This window comes from Scyliorhinus canicula, chromosome 5 (genome assembly GCF_902713615.1).
Source record: "Scyliorhinus canicula chromosome 5, sScyCan1.1, whole genome shotgun sequence".
In the NCBI taxonomy this organism is placed as follows: Eukaryota; Metazoa; Chordata; class Chondrichthyes; order Carcharhiniformes; family Scyliorhinidae; genus Scyliorhinus; species Scyliorhinus canicula.
In genome coordinates, this window is record NC_052150.1 from 205,088,702 (window position 1) to 205,108,973 (window position 20,272).

The 20,272-nt window shown below is 51.1% G+C and overlaps 1 protein-coding gene across 3 annotated transcripts in view; it reads right to left on the minus strand.

The window, feature by feature from the left end:
• The window catches only part of rnf32 (ring finger protein 32), an 87,011-nt gene that overhangs the window by 45,011 nt on the left and 21,728 nt on the right, over nucleotides 1-20,272 (minus strand). For all 3 annotated transcript variants that reach the window (XR_005460789.1, XM_038798389.1, XM_038798388.1), the window contains exons 2-4: nucleotides 15,218-15,363; nucleotides 12,638-12,905; nucleotides 3,911-4,053 (exon numbers count right to left, since the gene is read on the minus strand). Coding sequence is in view for 2 of the 3 variants with exons in the window: in XM_038798389.1 (XP_038654317.1) it covers nucleotides 3,911-4,053; nucleotides 12,638-12,905; nucleotides 15,218-15,298 (492 nt within the window). In the remaining variant the exon portion in view is untranslated. The remainder of the gene's footprint in view (nucleotides 1-3,910; nucleotides 4,054-12,637; nucleotides 12,906-15,217; nucleotides 15,364-20,272) is intronic.

The following is a 20,272-nucleotide window of genomic DNA, read 5'->3' on the forward strand; positions in this document are numbered from 1 at the left end:
CAGGCCATGGTGGTGGCCGAATACTGGGGCGGGCTGGTTAGAAGACCCGTCTCTGTCTTCTGGGATTTTGTCCCAGTTGTGTAGGAAGATTATAGGTCCTCCAGCCTTCACCGTACTCCACCCACCTCCTAGGCCCCTTTACCTTACATGCTAACTCACGCCCAACAATGACCCCCAGGCCCGTTGTACTCCATGCCAATTCAGTGCCATATCAAATCTTCAGCCACATCCCATGGTTCCTCAAACTTTCCATGTCAACTCAAGCTCCGTCAATGCCCAGTATTTATCATATAGATAATTAATGAGATGGATACGCATACTAACAATGGCAAGGGTGGAACTACTGAGAAGAATTACACCTATGCACAAATATTCTTTTGTTCTTTTGAAACAAGACTGCTGTTCCTACAATCCTATAAAAGTGACAATAAGACAGACTATTAAAGTTTCAATAACAAGAGGCTTCAAACATTTCACGCTTCTTAATCATGTCCAAGTAAGCATTGAGACATTGACAAAAGAGATCACAGAAAGAACAACTTATTATAACCACATAAAGATGTCAGCTAAGCAAAGCCAACAATTCTCTTCACTTGTCAAAACAGAACTCTCTGCTGAGCTAATGGTCTTATTGGTCTGGGCCCACAGCCAAGCATGCAAATTGAGGATGCTGTCGCCTTCCGCCTCCATTCAATTAAGTTCCATGTATGAACTTGCTATCCAGATGGTAGCTGAGTCCCTGAAATAAGCTACTACTTCCAATTTAAGGGCTTCATCGCGTTGCCACTGGCATTCAACCACTTGGCTCGCAGCTCCCTAAGGTGGTACTACCTCGTGAGATAGATCCATAAGTCTCGTCCTTTTTATTTTTTCCACAGAATGTGGGCATCGCAGGCAAGGCCACCATTTATTACATATTCCTATTTTCCTTTGATATGTGGTGGTGAGTCGCTTTCTTGAATCGCTGCAGTCCAGGTGGTGTAGGTACTCTACTGTGCTGGTAGGAAGAGAGCAACTGTGAAAGATGTTCCAAGTCAGGATGACGTGTGGATTGGCGGGATACTTGCAGCTGGTAGTATTCGCCTGCCTCTGCTGGCCTTGTCCTTCTAGTTGGTAAAGATCATTGATTTGCAAAATGTTGTTTGAGGAGCATGGGTGAGTTTCTGCAGTGCATCTTATACCAAACAATGCTGCCACTGGGATCGGTGGTTGAAGGAGTGAATGCTGAAGGTGGTGTACTGGGTGCCAATCAAGCAGATTGCTTTGTCGTGGATGGTGATGAGCTTCTTGAGTGTTGTTGGAGCTGCACTTATCCAGACAAGTGGAGAATATTCCACCTTACTCCTGATTTGTGCATTGTAGATGGTAGACAGGCTTTGGGGAGGTGAGTTACTCGCTGCAGGATTCCCAGCCTCTGACGTGCTCTTGTAGCCATAGTATTCGTATGGCTGGTCCAGTTGAGTTTCTAGCCAATGGTACCCCCCAGGATGCTGATACGGATAGATTGAACAATGGTAGAAGCACTGAACATCAAGGGTAAATGACTGGATTCTCTCTCGGTGGGGATGGTCGATGCCTGTCACTTGTGTGGTGTGAATATTACATGCCATTTATCAGCCCAAGCCTGAATGTTGACCAGGTCTTGCTGCATGCAGGCATAGACCTCTTCAGTATCTGAGAAGTCACAAATGATGCTAGGCATTGTGCAATCATCAGTGAACGCCCACTTCTGACCTTATGATGGAGGAAAGGTCATCGATGAAGCAGCTGAAGATGGTTGGGCTGAGGCCACTACACTGAGGAACTCCTGCAGTGAAGTCCTGGAACTGAGATGATTGACCTACAAAAATCACAACCATCTTTCTTTGTGCTAGGTATGACTCTAGCCATGGAGTGTTTTCCCCCTGATTCCAATTGACTCCAGCTTTGCTAGGACTCTTGATCCCACACTCGGGCCAATATTGCCTTGATGTCAACGTTGAGTTCAGCTCTTTTGTCCAAGTTTGACTTAGGCTGTAATGAGGTCAGGAGCTGTGGCCCTGGCATAACAAAACAGGAGAGTCAGTGAGTAAGGGTTGCACGCTAGATCTGTCGACAACTCCTTTCATCACGTTACTGCTGATCAAGAGCAGACTGATGGGGCACTAATTGGCCAGTTCGGATTTGTCCTGCGTTTTGTGGACAGGACATACCCGGGAAATTTTCCACATTACCAGTGTTGTACCTGTACTGGAACAGCCTAGCTAGGATCACAAGTAGTTCTGGGCCACAAGGCTTCAATAATATTGCAGGAATGTTGTCAGGATCCATAATCTTTGCCATATCAGGTGCCTTCAGCCATTTCTTTATATCATGTGGGCTTAACGGAATTGGCTGAAAACTGGCATCTTTGATTCTGGGAACCACAGGAGAAGGCCATGATGGATCATCCTTGCGGCACTTCTGGCTGAAGATGGTTGCAAATGCTTGACTTTTTCACTGGTATTCTGGGCTCCCCCATCATCGAGGACAGGCATGTTTATGCAGCCTCCTCCTACAGTTAGTCCACCACAATTCACAACTTGATGTGGCAGGATTGCAGAGCTTAGAACTGATCTGTTGGTTGTGGGATCGCTTAGCTCTGTCTGTCACTTACTGCTTATGCTGTTTGGCACACAAATAGTCCTGTGTTGTAGCTTCACCAGGCCGACACCTCATTGTTAGGTATGCCTGTTGCTGCCCATAGGTGTCATGGGGGATTTGAACCTGTGTCCTCGGAGCATTGCCTGGGCCTCTGCATTGCTAGTCCAGTGACATTACCTCTATGCCGCCACCTCTCCTTAATGCAAGTAATGCTGCTCCCAGTGTTAAATTGCTGCGGGGGCTGCCATCGGGGTCATGGGTGGGCTCTCCCCAGACATTTTAGCTCGGGGCAGTGGGGATTACAGCACCTCATAAATTTCAGTTCCACGTCTTTGCTAAAAATGTTTTTGATGGTGATCATGGAGAAACATCTGAAGGATATAGGATGTTTTTTCCATTTTCTATCTTTGGCTGCTGGAATATAGATAGCATTAGTCAGTCTCAGAGAGTAGCTTTTCTTTTGCATTGCATGACCTCCAGTTTTGTGAGTGGGCTGTAACTGCATCTGGGTAACAAGTCTACTGCCATCTGGTCAAAGACTATCCATTCAGTGAATGTCTCATTTTCTGTCCCCAGAGACCTGGTTTAAAACTCCTGAACAGTAGAAACGTCCATCGTATCACCTTTTTGTGAGACTAACAGGTCCCCAATGTGAAAGAGATTGTTCCCAACCAATGCACTATCCAGTTTACTAGGGTCTCTAAAGATATAACACAAGGCTGTGCTGAATCTCCCTGTCACACTAGGCAGTATGGTGGCACAGTGGTTAGCACTGAGGCCTCACAGCACCAAGGACCCGAGTTCGATTCTGGCCCCGTGTCTACGTGGGTTTCCTCCGGGAGATCTAGTTTCCTCCCACAGTCCAAAGATGTGCAGGTTAGGTAGATTGGCCATGATAAATTGCCCTGAGTGTCCAAAAATGTGCAGCATAGTTGGGGTTACTGGGATAGGGTGGGGGAGTGAGCCTAGGTATTGTGCTCTTTCAGAGGGATAGTGCAGACTAGATGGGCTGAATGGCCTTCTTCTGTACTGTAGGGATTCTATGGTTCTCTGTGCAAATTGAATTAAAAAGTTTCAGTTTATGAACATGATTTTTCAGGGGAATTAACATAAAATATGCTTGAGCTGTACTGCACTTCCATTTTAACTGGGTAATATTTCACACTTGTATCGCAATCACTGTTTCCAAATAGAATATAGTGAATTTACTTAACTGTCTTATAAGCTAGCAATGAGTACCTCCAGCAAAGTGAAAAGTGTTTGCTGTTTTGTTTTTCAAAGTGCTCACCTGTTGCTGCATCCCAAACTCCTCTCTGCATATAGCGCAGGGCTGTGCGGAATCTCCCTGCTGCTCTGATCTCTTTTTCACTACTTGCCATTCACTATCTGTTAACGGTGCTTTAGGTGCATCAACCAGACCCATTTTCTGCGCTGAAAACAACAATTAATAAAGCAAAATTTAAGACAAGGGTTCCTAAATGAGTAAAGGCAGAAACCGGTCAACTGAAACTACGTCACAAACTGGACCCGGGCCTTTTTGGTATTCGATAATAACTTACTTAGAGGCCAATAACCGTAGATTGTGGCTGTTGTACATTCAAGGTATTCCTAGTGTTTTCTCCAGCCTTGCACTGGAACAGGGGCGGTCAAATGGGCAGCGTAACATAGCAGCCTGAATTGTTAACATCTTCTAATAAAGCCCTTAGTTTGCTTGAACTTCTGAGGCCTGCAGACTTAATTATACTCCCACCACGTAAAGACTGGTGACAAGGTAGGTGAACAGCATTTGCAGGCACCCAAAATGAAAAATAAGTAATTAAAATAGTTGTTAACGACAGCCCAACAACGGTTGCAGCCGCTGCAAGAACCGAAAAATTGAGGAACCCGAAGAAAACAACTTTGGAAAGAGGCTCGTCCAAAATGATCCGTAACAGCACCGGGGCACTGAGCCACGGTGTGCCAGGCCCACGCAGCCGCCGCTATCGCCCCCACCCCCCTTGTTTACGGACAATAGGCGCCGCCATCTTGTTCAACCCCTGCCACATGTAGCCCATGGGCGCCGCCATTTTGTCCTCCTCAAGATCTTCAGGCGCCGCCATCTTGTCTCCCACGCGGCACATGGGCACCGCCAGCGTTCCAGGACCTGTGCCCCCCGGGCCCTCCATCATCCGATACGAGCGACGACCAACCACGACACGCCTCAGTGACCATCGACCAGTCTCGTCCGCACAACCTGGCCACCGCATCGATCAGCGTTAAAATCAACGGACACGTGACCCCTTGCCTGCTGGACTCCGGGAGCACCGAAAGCTTCATCCACCCAGAAACGGTAAGGCGCTGCTCCCTCGCGGTACAACCTGCCGACCAAAAAATCTCCTTGGCCTCCGGATCCCATTCGTGGTGATCCGGGGGTACTGTACGGTCACACTCACGGGCCAGGGCGTAGAATTCAGTGGCTTCCGCCTCTGCGTCCTCCCTAACCTCTGCGCTGCCCTACTACTCGGCCTGGACTTCCAATGCAACCTCTAGAGCTTAACCCTGAAATTCTGCGGGCCCCTACCACCCCTCACTGTGTGCGGCGTCGCGACCCTAAAGGTCGATCCGCCTTCCCTCTTCGCAAATTGTGATGATCGGAATACCTTGCCCCTTTAAGAGGCTTGTGATGATCGGAATACATTGCCCCTTTAAGAGGCTTGGAACCCTGGGGGACTCCGCCTCTGGCTACGCTCCCTGGGAAGCAGTACTTAAGATGAGACTCCATTTTGCGAGCACACTTCTCATGGAGGCTGCCATTGTTCACTGCTTATTAAAGCCTTTGATTACTGACCTAACTTTCGTGTCGTAATTGAGAGTGCCTCAATTTAATAAGCAGTGCACATCAAGATGGACAGCGGTCTGAAAATAGAGAAACTCAACCTGGACGGCAGGACGCCTGAAGCCTCGGAAATCTTTAAACATTGGCTCCGGTGTTTTGAGGATTATCTGGACTCCTCACCGTCTGATGTCGACAGAGCTCGCAAGCTGCGCTTCCTACATGGCCGGGTGAGCCACCGAATCTCTGCCATGATTGAAACCGCTACGACCTATGAGGCGGCGATCGAAATATTGAAGAAACGCTTCATAAAGACTACCAATGAGGTACATGCCAGGCATTTGCTCTCGACCTGCAGCCAGCGTTCCGGGGAAACGCTGGACGAGTTCGTGGAAAGACTCACCGCGCTCGCGAGGAACTGCGACCACAAAGCAGTGACGGCTGAAGAACACAGGGACTTACACATCCGCGATACCCTTGTGTCTGGCATCAGGTCATCGTACATCCGGCAGCGGCTCCTAGAAGACGGGGCGAAGGATCTCCAAGGCACGGTAACGCTCGGCTTTTCTCTCGAAACGGCCCACCGTAACCTCCGTACATACTCCGCGGACCTTACGAATCCCTCTCGATCCCCTCCAGAATCGGCCACGCTACAGGCCTGTGCAACGCGTCGATCCACTCACTCCGGGGGCTCCCCATGCTATTTCTGTGGGCAAGGCCAGCACCCACGTCAGCGTTGTCCGGCCCGATCCGCGACCTGCAACGACTGCGGAAAGAAAGGGCACTTCGCGAAAGTCTGCCTGGCTGGGCCCAAAGGCCACAAACAAAAGTCTCACCGGGCCCAGAAATCAAGCTCCCGGCCTCACAGACCCCGCAACGCGGCTGCACTGCAGCCAGACACGCCCACTTCTGACGCGTCATCGACCTCGTGCGAGTCATGGGAACGGCCATCTTGGCGCGGCCATCTTCGAAACCCGACACGTGCGACCGGCGGCGGCGGCCATCTTGTGACTCCGGGCGGCCATTTTGTGAGTCCGACTCTGACGGTCCGCACCTAGGAGCAATCACGCTTGATCAAACACGGCCGAAACACCTGCGAAACTCGATGATGCGGGTGCGAATCAACGGCCAAGACACTCCCTGCCTGTTCGACTCCGGGAGCACGGAGAGGTTTATCCACCCAGACACGGTAAGGCGCTGCTCCCTGCGCACCCATCCCGCCTCCCAAACTATCGCCCTCGCCTCAGGGTCCCATTTGGTTCAAATCACGGGGTATTGTGTCGCTGACCTCACAATTCAAGGTGCGAAATACTCCCGTTTTAAACTGTACATTTTTCCTCAACTCTGCGCCCCCCCTGCTGCTTGGCCTCGACTTTCAGTGCAGCCACCGGAGCCTGACACTGAAGTTCGGCGGACCCCTGCCCCCACTCACAATCTGCAGCCTGGCGACACTCAAAGTTGCGCCACCCCGCCTCTTCGCGAACCTCACTCCCGACTGTAAGCCCATTGCCACCAAGAGTCGGCGGTACAGTACCCAAGACATGACTTTCATCAAGTCGGAGGTTCAGCGGCTACTAAAAGAGGGGGTCATAGAGGCCAGCAACAGACCTTGGAGGGCCCAGGTATTAGTAGTTCGCTCCGGGGAAAAGCAACGCATGGTTGTGGATTATAGCCAGACAATAAACCGCTTTACACAACTCGATGCGTACCCACTTCCCCGAATAGCTGAAATGGTGACCCAAATTGCCCAGTATCGGGTATTCTCCACGGTTGACCTCAAATCGGCCTACCACCAACTCCCTATTCGCTCAGAGGACCGCCCCTACACGGCTTTTGAAGCAGCCGGTCGGCTGTTTCACTCCCTCAGGGTACCCTTTGGTGTTACAAACGGAGTCTCCGTTTTCCAGAGGGCGATGGATCAAATGGTGGACCAGTACGGCTTACGGGCGACCTTCCCGTACTTGGACAACGTCACCATCTGCGGCCATGACCAGCAGGATCACGACGCAAACCTGAGGAAGTTCCTCCAGACTGCCCGGGCCCTCAACCTCACCTACAACAAAGAGAAATGCGTGTTCCACACAACCCGGCTCGCCATCCTCGGCTACGTCGTGGAGAACGGGGTCCTAGGCCCGGTCCCCGACCGCATGCGTCCCCTTAAGGAACTCCCCCTCCCCCGTAGCCTCAAGGCACTCAAACGGTGCTTGGGGATTTTCTCCTATCACGCCCAGTGGGTCCCCAGATATGGGGACAAAGCCCGGCCACTCATTAAGACCACGGTTTTTCCTCTGACGGATGAGGCCCAGTCGGCTTTCAACCGTATCAAGGCCGGCATCATCAAGGCCGCCATGCACGCGGTGGACGAAGCCATTCCCTTTCAAATAGAAAGCGATGCATCAGACGTCGCCCTGGCTGCTACCCTCAACCAAGCGGGCAGACCAGTAGCGTTCTTCTCCCGAACCCTCAACGCCTCGGAAATCCGGCACTCTGCAGTCGAGAAGGAGGCACAAGCCATAGTGGAGGCCGTGCAACACTGGAGGCACTACCTAGCTGGTAGGAGGTTCACCCTCATCACCGACCAACGGTCGGTCGCCTTTATGTTCGATAACGCACAACGGGGCAAAATAAAGAACGACAAGATTCTGAGGTGGAGAATAGAGCTCTCCACCTATACGTACGATATTAAATATCGCCCGGGGAAGCTAAACGAGTCCCCAGATGCCCTGTCTCGCGGCACGTGCGCCAACGCGCAATTGGACCGCCTGAGAGCCATCCACGATGACCTCTGCCACCCGGGGGTCACCCGGCTTGCCCACTTCATCAAGTCCCGCAACCTGCCCTACTCCACAGGGGAGGTCAAGACCATGACTAAGGCATGCCAGATCTGTGCAGAATGCAAACCGCAGTTCTATCGACCAGACAAGGCCCGCCTGATAAAAGCCTCTGGGCCCTTTGAGCGACTAAGCGTGGACTTCAAAGGGCCTCTCCCGTCCAACAAACGCAACATCTATTTCCTCACCGTCATCGATGAATTCTCCCGCTTCCCTTTTGCTGTCCCATGCCCCGATTCTACCTCGGCCTCCGTGATCAAGGCACTGCGCAGCATCTTCGCTCTGTTTGGTTTCCCCGCTTATATCCACAGCGACCGGGGTACATCGTTCATGAGCGATGAGCTGCGTCGGTACCTGCTCAGCAAGGGCATCGCCTCGAGCAGGACGACGAGCTATAACCCGCGGGGAAACGGGCAAGTGGAGATGGAGAACGCGACAGTTTGGAAGGCTGTCCTCCTAGCCCTACGGTCAAGGAGTCTCCCTATCGCCCGCTGGCAGGAGGTCCTACCCGATGCCCTGCACTCTATTAGGTCGCTCCTCTGTACGGCCACGAACGAGACCCCTCACAATCGTTTGTTTGTCTTCCCCAGGAAGTCCACCTCTGGAGTCTCACTTCCACCCTGGCTGACGACTCCGGGTCCAGTCCTACTCCGGAGGCCACAGGAACGTGAGGAGCCATAAAACGGATCCCATAGTCGAGAGGGTCCACCTGCTGCACGCAAACCCTCGTTATGCCTACGTCGAGCACCCCGATGGCAGGCAGGATACTGTATCCCTGCGAGATCTGGCACCCGCTGGCTCTCCCACCGACTCCACCGATCCTCCCACCGACCCCCCCCTTCTACCGTTCCTCCCGGCCCTACACCGAACGCCGACTTCGACAGCGCCCCCTCCATAGCGCCCCCTGCCCCGATTTAAGGTGATTGGCAACTGCGACATGAGGAAACACATTTTGATGCAGTAGATGTTCAGGTTCTGGATTGCATTGACAGGGTGTGATGATCGGAATACCTTGCCCCTTTAAGAGGCTTGTGATGATCGGAATACATTGCCCCTTTAAGAGGCTTGGAACCCTGGGGGACTCCGCCTCTGGCTACGCCCCCTGGGAAGCTGTACTTAAGATGAGACTCCATTTTGCGAGCACACTTCTCATGGAGGCTGCCATTGTTCACTGCTTATTAAAGCCTTTGATTACTGACCTAACTTTCGTGTCGTAATTGAGAGTGCCTCACAAATCTAACCTCAGATTACAAACCCGTCGCCACCAGGAGCAGACGGTACAGCACCCAGGATAGGACCTTCATCAGGTCCGAAGTGCAGCGGCTGCTTAGTGAGGGTATTATCAAGACCAGCAATAGGCCCTGGAGAGCCCAAGTGGTAGTGGTGAAAACTGGGGAGAAACACAGAATGATCGTGGACTACAGCCAGACCATCAATCGGTACACGCTGCTCGACGCGTACCCCCTCCCACGCATATCTGATATGGCCAATCAGATTGCACAGTACCGGGTCTTCTCAATGGTAGACCTCAAATTCATCTACCAACAGCTCCCCATTCGTAAATCGGACCATCCATACACTGCCTTTGAGGCTGACAGCTGCCTCTATCACTTCCTCAGGGTTCCCTTCGAAGTCACCAACGGGGTCTCGGTCTTCCAAAGGGACATGGACCGAATGGTCGACCGTTTGCGGGCCACCTTTTTGTACCTAGACAATGTCACCATCTGCGGCCATGATCAGCAGGACCACGACGCCAACCTTGCCAAATTTCACCACACCGCCACTCTCCTAAACCTCACCTACAACAAGGAGAAGTGCATGTTTAGCACTACCCGCTTCGCCATCCTTGGCTATGTGGTCCAGAACAGAGTTCCGGGGTTCCGATCCCAACCGCATACGCCCCCTCATGGAGCTCCCCACTGCCCCAAGGCCCTCAAACGCTGCCTGGGGTTCTTTTCCTACTACGCTCAGTGGGTCCCAAACTACACGGACAAGGCCCGCCCACTCATACAGTCAACCCATTTTCCCCTGACGGCCGAGGCACAATAGGCCTTCGCCCGTATCAGAGCCGATATCGCCAAGGCCAGGATGCACGCAGTAGATGAGACACTGCCCTTTCAAGTAGAGAGCAACGCATCAGACGTCGCCCTAGCCGCCACCCTCAATTAGGCAGGCAGACCCGTGGCATTCTTTTCTCACACCCTTCATATCTCAGAAATTCGGCACTCATCCATCGAAAAAGAGGCCCAAGCTATCATTGAAGCTGTGCGGCATTGGAGGCATTACCTGGCCAGCAGGAGATTCACTCTCCTCACTGACCAACGGTCGGTAGCCTTCAAGTTCAATAACACACAGCAGGTCAAGATCAAGAATGATAAGATCTTGAGGTGGAGGATCAAGCTCTCCACCTACAATTACGAGATTTTGTATCGCCCCGGTAAGCTCAACGAGCCCCAGACGTCCTATCCCGAGGTACATGCTCCAGCGCACAGGTAGACTGACTTCGGACCCTGCATGACAGCCTTTCTCACCCGGGAGTCACACAGTGTACAATTTCATAAAGGCCCGCAATCTGCCCTACTCCGTCGAGGAAGTATGGACAATCACCAGGGACTGCCAGGTCTATGCAGAGTGCAAGCCGCACTTCTACCTGCCGGACCGTGCGTGCCTGGTGAAGGCCTCCCGCCCCTTTGAGCGCCTCAGTGTGGATTTCAAAGGGCCCCTCCCCTCCACCGACCGTAACGCCGTATTTTTTCAGTGTGGTCGCTGAGTACTCAGATTCCCCTTCGCCATCCCATGCCCCGATAAGACGTCTGCCACTGTCATCAAAGCCCTCAACACAAGGGCTTCACTCTGTTTGGTTTCCCCGCCTACATTCACAGTGACAGGGGATCCTCCTTCATGAGTCATGAGCTGTGTCAGTTCCTGCTCAGCAGGGGTATCGCCTCCAGCAGAACGACAAGCTACAACCCCCGGGGAAACGGGCAGGTAGAGAGGGAGAATGGGACGGTATGGAGGCCGTCCAACTGGCCTTATGGTCCAGGAACCTCCCGGCCTCCCGCTGGCAGGAGGTCCTCCCTGATGCACTACACTCCATTCAGTCACTACTGTGCACCGCCAATAACAACACACCCCATGAACGTCTTTTTGTCTTCCCCAGGAAGTCCACATCCGGGGTGTCGCTCCTGACTAAGCTCGCAGCTCCAGGACCCGTCCTGCTCCGTAGGCATGTCCGATTCCACAAGGCGGACACATTGGTGGAAAGGGTGCTATTGCTCCATGCAAACCCCCAGTATGCCTACGTGGCGTAACCCTACGGCAGCCAGGATACTGTCTCCCTCAGGGACCTGGCACCAGCAGGTCACACACACACCCATCCGGCCCGGCATCATCCTCCCATCCCCCGATACTCCCAGCAGCAACCCTCCCGGGACCATCCGGCCTCCCACTGCCCACGCCCGAGGATGAAGAGGATTTTGGCACGCTCCCGAAGGCTCCGGACATCAGACCAGCATCGGCATCGCCGCCACCACTACGTCGCTCCCCGGACCGGTTAAACCTCTAACTGGTCCACTGGACTTCAAAAGACATTTTTTTTCTCTCTATCAAATATTGTAAATGTAAATGTAAAAAGAAAACCATTTGTTGTATATAGTTCTCCACCACCCCTGCTGGACTCAATTTTAACAGGGGGTGAATGTGGTAAACCACTGTTGCACCTCTATTAGGTGATGTATGGTAGGACCTCTACTACAGGTACGTTGGTAGTCCCTGCCTGCTGGCTCCGCCCAGTAGGCGGAGTATAAATATGTGTGTCCCCCATGCTGCAGCCATTTCGCCAGCTGCTGTGGGAGGCCACACATCTTAGAGCAATGAAGCCTCAGTTGTACGCAACTCAAATCTTTGTGCCATTGATCGTGCATCAATCAGGTGAGAAAAGGCGCCTGTGAAGCCAGCGGGTTTCACACAGCTATTCATGCCTGATCCAGCAGTCTGCACAATTTTGGGAAACTTCCGCCCAGTGACTTTGTTCGACATTTCATTTATTCGCCATGTCACAGACCATAAAAAATGGTTAGCAATTAAAGTTATTGAATCTACAGCGCCCGAAGCCACTGAATCTGCTTTAAAATGGCAGTGGTGTCACTTCTAATTCTTAAAATGGCTGCCAACAAATTCTTCCTCCTAAAGCAATACATCCTTTAGCCTCCTGCTGAATTCAGATGCTTTTTTGTATAAAAGCTGTCACAAACAAATTGACCACAGGATTTGTAATAAATATCCATCTCATCCACAAATATTTTTTGAATAGGCCGTCATTTAAAAAAGTAAAACAACAATATGTTGAATATGAAAAGTAAAATAAATTTACCTAAAGTGAGGCTCAAGGGCCTTGGATCCAAAACATACTCTTTTTCTTCATCTTTTCTTTTCTTTTTCTCTTCTTTTCTTTTTATTCCTGTATCCACCACAGGCTTCACAGTATTTCTGTCTATGGGCCTGTAGCAACTCATTTTAGTCCGTTGTTGTGTTTTAAAAGTATCAGACAATGAAAGGTTTTGGAGCCGCAGATTCTTAATAATGTGATCTTGCAAAGCTGCAGCAACGAGAACTGTGGTATCTGGTTTTGTGGAAATATGCTAGAGGGTACAATGGAAACGAGAATGCAAGAACAGCTAATTATTTTTTATTTGAGAAGCCTTCTTAAGTGTGTAACTCATGTCCAACAAATTGTTATCCACTTATTTTGGGGTATACATTAATGTTGCATGGCCCTCTCTCCTTCCTCCCCACTTCCAAATTTTATGGTTTATTTTAAGAGAACTCATTAAAATAAGGATTGTGTCTGTCCCTGCTGAACTCCAAAAAGCCGAAATACATTGATGGATAGGAGAGCTGATTGAGAAGTGAAAGTGTTTATGTGTTAAATTACATCACATAAACACTTTGCTTCCTCGATCAGCTTCCGATTTCGAAGTGAGGCTCTGTATAGTTTCCCTGCTTCATATTCATCCTGAGCGAACACAATCAGCAAACCCATTAATAAAGCACAAGCAGAGGATGATACTTTAAACCATAAATATAGATATTCTGAGTATACATGCTTTCCCCTATTTTGTTGAGTCCTCTGAAGACTAAATAGGAAAAAAACCTAAAACGGGGCCATTCAGAAGTAATTTATTGAAAGAATACAACAACTTTCAAGTTCAACTTTGATATAGTATTAAAATGCAATGAAATTTGTAAACAAAAATTACAAATATGCCTACATTGACAATTTAATTCCAACACAATTATTAGAAGTATAAAAGCGGGGGCTGGATTCTCCGCCAGCGGGATGATCCGTTTTGCCGGCAGCCTGGGGGTTTCCCGACGGTGTGGGGTTGCCCCACAATGGAAACCCCATTGACCGGCTGGCGTAACGGAGCATCGGGCCGGCGTGCTGAAACAGAAATGTGGCGCAGTGGGGCGGAGAATCCAGCCCCATCTTCCATTGAACATGCCCCATGCTACATGCGCCAGTTTCTGACCTATGGCTCTTGGCCACAATCTGAAACTATGCTCACAAGCCAACCGTAGGGAAACCGGAAGGATAATCCAGACTAGTATTCTTTGCAAATCCCATAAGGTTTATTTTCTGCTTCCAGTCATTGTATGAGATCTATGTGTCAGCAGTCAACAGCACTATCACCAGTCTTAACGCAATGTAAAAACAGAGGCAGCACCAAATTTATACTGGCTCAATTCCACTCTCCTGAACTTTTGAGATGCTGGACTGTCTCAGAAGGAATGGCGGTAAGAAGGACCAATCCTTCACTGCTGATCAATTTTTGATAAATGGGCTCTGTTGAGCACAACTAATCACTCCATATATTTGACTATTATACACTTTCAAAACAAGCTTTGACTGTTCTGCGAACGCAATCCAAATTAAACAAGTGAGAAAAAGCATAATGGACTCTCTGTTAATTCTTGCCTCTCAAATGCATCGGGATAGCATTCCGTTCTTTACAGAAATAAAATGACAATGACAATATTCAGAAGTAAAAGGAGAGCATTCTGGAAATGGTTAGTCAGTATATGCAATGATTAGCATACTCCTTCATGAGAAGCTGCCATTGACAGGAAATATTACAAACTTCCTTAAATAATTACTATAAATGGGTAAACTAGTTAATAATTACAGAGGCACGCTTCTCTTAAATAATGCCGACACATAGCTGAAAAAGTGGGCCTTCTAGCTTACCTGACCCAATAATGCAAGTACATCGAAATATTTGGCATAGTTTCTGGTGCTTAACACATGACGTGTCCAGGCTACCATTGGGAACTGAGCCACATTAACAGGGGCCAAAATCTATTAAAAGGCCTCCAACTTAAAAATATCTTGCAGACCATGACCATGTGGAGGAACTGACCCTTGGAGGTCTCGCAAGGGACGATTCAGCAAAGAAAAGTGACCCCTGATAGAAGAGGGTCACCGAAAAGTTCAATTCCAATATCTGGCCTTTAATTGATCCTGGCATATTCATTTTGAAATGGCCATCACTGAGTGCCCAACACGTTGATTAGGAACATCATACACATTGGGGAAGAACCCCTTACTTAACTGAATTGAAAGATGCGACCGTAATGAGGCTTGCTGTTTCTGTGCAGGCTCAGAACACCAACAACGCTCCCTTGCTGCATTCCGAGCCAATGTGAATGGTAGGCTTCAGCCTCCAGTTCCCAAAGTGCAACAGTATTTTCACCACTTGGCACCACATTATTCATCCCACTATATAATTTTATTCAAAGTAAATAAACCACAATCATTCAAAAATAAACTGTAGAATTAGATAATTATCTCACAGCAACTTGATCTGCATAATGTCTCATGGAGGATAGGAATGTGGGTAATAATGACTTCATTCTTCAGTTAAACACTCAAAGCAAGAGCTACAAGACATACCTTGTCCTTCCATGTTTTGGTGCTTGTACCTGGCACCAATGACGCAGTCAGTGATTTCGATAGTGTAGCATTTAAATCCATAATGAAAGGTAAACTGTGACTGCAGCCATCAATTTTCAAGGAATTTGTATTTACGAATAGTTCACCTAATATGAAACCAAAATCGTATTTACTTCATAAACATAAGCCACTTTTCCTAAAATTCATTCATGCAATATTAACATCAGAGGAAAGGTCACCAATTATTGTCCATCCCTAGTTTCCTTACTTTTTAAAATTCCTTTACAGAATGTGGGCATTGTTGGCTTGACCAGCACTTACTGTCCATTCCTAATTGCCCTTGGGAAGGTGGTGGTGAGCTGCCTTCTTGAACTGCTGAAGGCGTATATTGGCTACTTCAGAGGATTGTTAGGATCCAAGCACATTAGTATGGCTCTGGAATCATGGGCGCAATTCTCCCAACGGGAGATTAAGTGCCGACGCCGGAGTGAAATCCGGAGTATTTCACTCCAGCGTGGGAGGCCGCTCCTTGCCCCCTATTCTCCCACCCCCAGGGGGCTAGGAGCGGCGCCGTGTCAATTTTGTGCGCCGGGCCTTGGCGCCCACGTCAAAGCGGCGCCGCATAAATGACGTGGCCGGCGGCGCATAAATGACGTCACCCGCGCATGCGCGGTTGCCGCCCTCCCCGCGGGCGCCCCGCAAGACATGGAGGATTGAAATTGCAGGGCGGCGGAGGAAAAAGAGCGTGTCCTTTAGAGACGCCGGCCCGCTGATCGGTGGGCACCGATCGCGGGCCAGACCCCTCCGGAGCACCCCCCGGTGCTCGATCCTCCCTCCCCCCCCCCCACATGCTGCACACGCAACATTCGCGTGCTGTTCACGCCGGCAGCGACCAGGTGTGGATGGCGCCGGCGTGAACCGGTCGGATTGAAACAGCGAGCGGCGATTCTCCGAGCGGCCTGTCGGAAAACTCGGCACTCCGTTTGGGGGGGGGGGTGGGAGAATCGCGTGCGGGTGCCAGGGCGGCGTGGCGGGAATCGCCCGGCACTCCCGCGATTCTCCCACCCGACGTGGGGGTCGGAGAATCGCGCCCCATGTATTTTCCAGACGAGGTAAGGATGTCAGATTTCCTGATCAAAGAATATTAGCAGATCAGTTGGATTGTTACAATAAAATTCCTCGTCATCTCTGTCTTGACTGGGAGATCCAGTGCCCCCTAGATCTGGATTCCCCCATGAGGGGAAACATCCTCGCAGCATTTGCCCCCTCAGAACCTTAAGTGTTTTACCTCCTAATTCAGACTTGGTCTCAAACAGCGAGCAGTCTCCCATAGACAGGCGGGTGGAATGGGCAGACAAGTGGTAACTGCACCTTAATAAGGAAAATATGAAGTGAAAGTACGAAGTTAGGTATGGAAAACAAGGAGAGACAATATAATATAAAGATGCAATTCTAAAGGAGGCAAAGGGGTGCAGAGGAGCCTGGGTGTGGGGGTGGGGGGTTGTTGGGGGGGGGGGGGTGCGGTATATGTGCACAACTCATGGACGGTGACAGGACTGGCCAATGGATTTCCTGTTGCAGCCACCCCCACACCATTGAGAGACCCGTGGGTGGGGGTATGCTGCCGCCGGAATGGAGAATCCCGCCGGATGATTATTCACTCCTCTGTTTCTCACTTATGATAATATAATAATCTTTATTGTCACCAGTAGGCTTACTGCAATGAAGTTACTGTGAAAGTCCCCTAGTTGCCACATTCCACCGCCTGTTTGGGTACACTGTCTGGGGGAGAATTCAGATTGTCCAATTCACCTAACAGCACGGGTGGGGTTCTCCCCTACCCAGGGGCAGGTGGTCCCGGCACCGAGGCGTGGTGTGAACCACTCCGGCGTCGGACCGCCCGGAAGATGCACGTCCTCCGCACCTTCAGGGGCTAGGCCGGCGCCGGCGCGGTTGGCGCCGCATCAAGCTTTGCGGAAGGAACTTGGCGCCTCGCCAACCGGGCCATGGTGGAGGTCCACAGCAGCCGGTGTGGAGGGAAAGGGTGCCCACACGGCACAGGCCCGCCCGCGGATCGGTGGGCCCCGAACGCCAGCCAGGCCACCGTGGGGGCACCCCCCCCCGGGGCCAGATCCCCCCGCAACCCCCCCCCCCCCCCCCCCCACCGAGGCCACCCGCAGAGCCAGTACCCGCCGGTAAATACCAGGTCTAATTTACGCTGGCGGGACCGGCCTAAAAGGGGTGGCCGCTCGGCCCATCGCGGGCCAGAGAATCGCCGGGGGGCCACTGCCAGTGGCCGCTGACCAGCACGGCGTGATTCCCGCCCCCGCCAAAACCCCGGCGCCGGAGAATTCGGCAGCTGGCGGGGGCGGGATTCACACCACACCCCGGCGATTCTCTGACCCGGTGGGGGTTGGAGAAGCCCGCCCCACATCTTTCGGTGCACTGGAGGAAACCCATGCCAACACGGGGGAAATGTACAGACTCAGCACAGACAGTGACCCAAGCTGGATATCGGACCTAGGACCCTGGAGCTGGGAAGCAACAGTGCTACCCACTGTGCTACCGTGCTGCCCACAAATGCTGCCAGTCCTGCCGGGTTTTTCCAGCACTTTCAGTTTTTATTTCAGTTTCCAGTATCTGCAGCATTTTGCTTTAATTTTAATGGAAGTTATCCTGTATAAAATACTGATTTGGTCTCGGCTTATCATGTTGGTTCAGGGCACCACTCTTTAGGAAGGTGTATAGGCATCAGAGACAGTGCAAGAAAGATTCATGAGCATGGTCCCAGGGATGAGGAACTTCATAGATTGGAGAAGCTGGGGCTGTTTTCCTTGGAGAAGAAAATGCTGCAAGGGGATCTAATTCGAATTATGAGGGGTCTGGATGGTAGTAGATAGGGAGGAATTGTTCCCGCTGGTGGAAGAATCGAGTGCCAGAGGACACCGATTTAAGGTGATTGGCAACTGCGACATGAGGAAACACATTTTGATGCAGTAGATGTTCAGGTTCTGGATTGCATTGACAGGGCGTGTGGTGGAGACCAGATTAAATCTTTAAAAGTGAATTGGATGATTATCTGAAGGGAAAGAATTTGCAGGGCTACGGGGAAATCATAGAATCATAAATTTGAAGATTAGAAACAGGCCGGGGAGTGGGTGGAGTAGAGTTACCCCTGCAGAAAGCTGACACCGACATGATGACGTGAATGTTCCCCTCCTGTGCTGGAACCATTGTATGATTCTGTGCCACGATTGTTGGGTTCCTCCAATTATAAACTCAGCTACATCCCGGCCTCCCTTTACCTTCAGGCAAAATAGGGCCTACACCCCGGAATTCCCTCCAGATACCTCTCTGCCAAATTACCTTCCTCTCCTCCTTTAAGATCCTTGTTAAATCCCTGACCAAGTTTTCAATCAACTCTTGCTGACCCACATATTTCGATTTAGTAGCTGTGGCATTTTACTGTATTAAACGCTCCAAAGAGATACAAATAACTGTTGGGCGAAATTCTCCGACCCCCAGCAGGGTCGGAGAATCGCCTGGGGCCGCCGAAAATCCCGCCCCCGCCGTGGCAGAGATTCTCCGCTACCCGGGAAGTGGCGGCGGCAGGAATCTCGCCACTCCGATCGGAGAGGCCCCTGCGGTGATTCTCCGGCCCGAATGGGCCGAAGTCCCGCCGCTGGGAGGCCTCTCCCGCCGCCGAGGTTTAAACCACCTCTGGAACGGCGGGATCAGCGGCGCGAGCGGGCCCCCGGGGTCCTGGGGGGGGCCGGGGGCGATCGAACCCCGGGGGGGGTGCCCCCACAGTGGCCTGGCCCGCGATCGGGGCCCCCCGTTCAGACTCCCAGTGCCGTGGGTGCACTATTTTCCTCCGCGTCCGCCACGGCCTCCGCCATGGCGGAAGCGGAAGAGAACCCCACATCGCGCATGCGCCGGCAGGCGAAAGCCTTTCGGCCAGCTCCGCTGCCGGGGGCGCCGGTTTTTTGCGCCAGTCTTCTGGTGCAAAGCGCTCCGGCGGGGGGCTGGCCCCCAAAGGTGGGGAGAATTCCCCACCTTTGGGGAGGCGCGACCCCTGAGTGGTTGGCGCTACTCCCCTACGCCGGCATCCTCCGTCACGCTGGGTAGGGGAGAATGCCGCCCAACTACTGTCAATGTAGGTAGCCCGGGATTCTCCGATCTCGTCCGTGGCTGGAATTCTCCGGTCCTGCTGAACGTGAACGACGTTTTGACTGGGATGCCAAAATCTCCATTCTGGCTTCCAGTTGGTTGGCAACGGATGAAGTTGGAGAATCTTAGCCTTTATTATTAGGTTGTATGTTATTAGACATGAGTTAAATGCCCAAAGGCAAGAACAGGGATGTGACAGAGAACCCTAGTATTATTATTCTAAATGTTTAAATGGTCAGCGATCAGCCTGTTCATGTTACTACAGATTAGGCTGTGACAAACTAATCACAGCTCCATCCCATTTTGTTTCGGACTCCCTGGATTATTGATGTTAAATATTTACGTTTTCTCTTCCTTACTGTCGATTTTTTTTATCGCTCCAATTCCCACAATGTTGTGTGCCCCCCCCCCCCCCCCCCCGAGCCTTAAGATGTGGGGTTTGGTTTCTTCATTCTTTCATGGGATTTGGCATTGCTGGTGTCTATCCCTAATTGGCATTGAACTGAGAGACTCACTGGGCCATTTCAGAGGAGGGGGAAGAGTCAACCACATCCCGGTGATCCTGAAGTCACATGTAGGCCAGATCAGGTAAGGATTGCAGATTTCTGGAGGGCATTAGTAGCGAACCAGGTGCGTTTTTGCAACAATCAACGATAGTTTCACGGTCAACGTTATTGAGACTTGCTTTATTAACTGCCATGGTAGGATTTGAACCCATGTTCCCACAGCTGGGTCTCTGGATTACTAGCCCAATGCTACCTGGCAGTTAGTTACATAGAATATACAGTACAGAAGGAGGCCACTCGGCCCATCAAGTCTGCATCGACCCACTTAAGCCCTCACTTCCACCCTGTCCCTGTAACCCAATAACCCCTCCCAACTCTT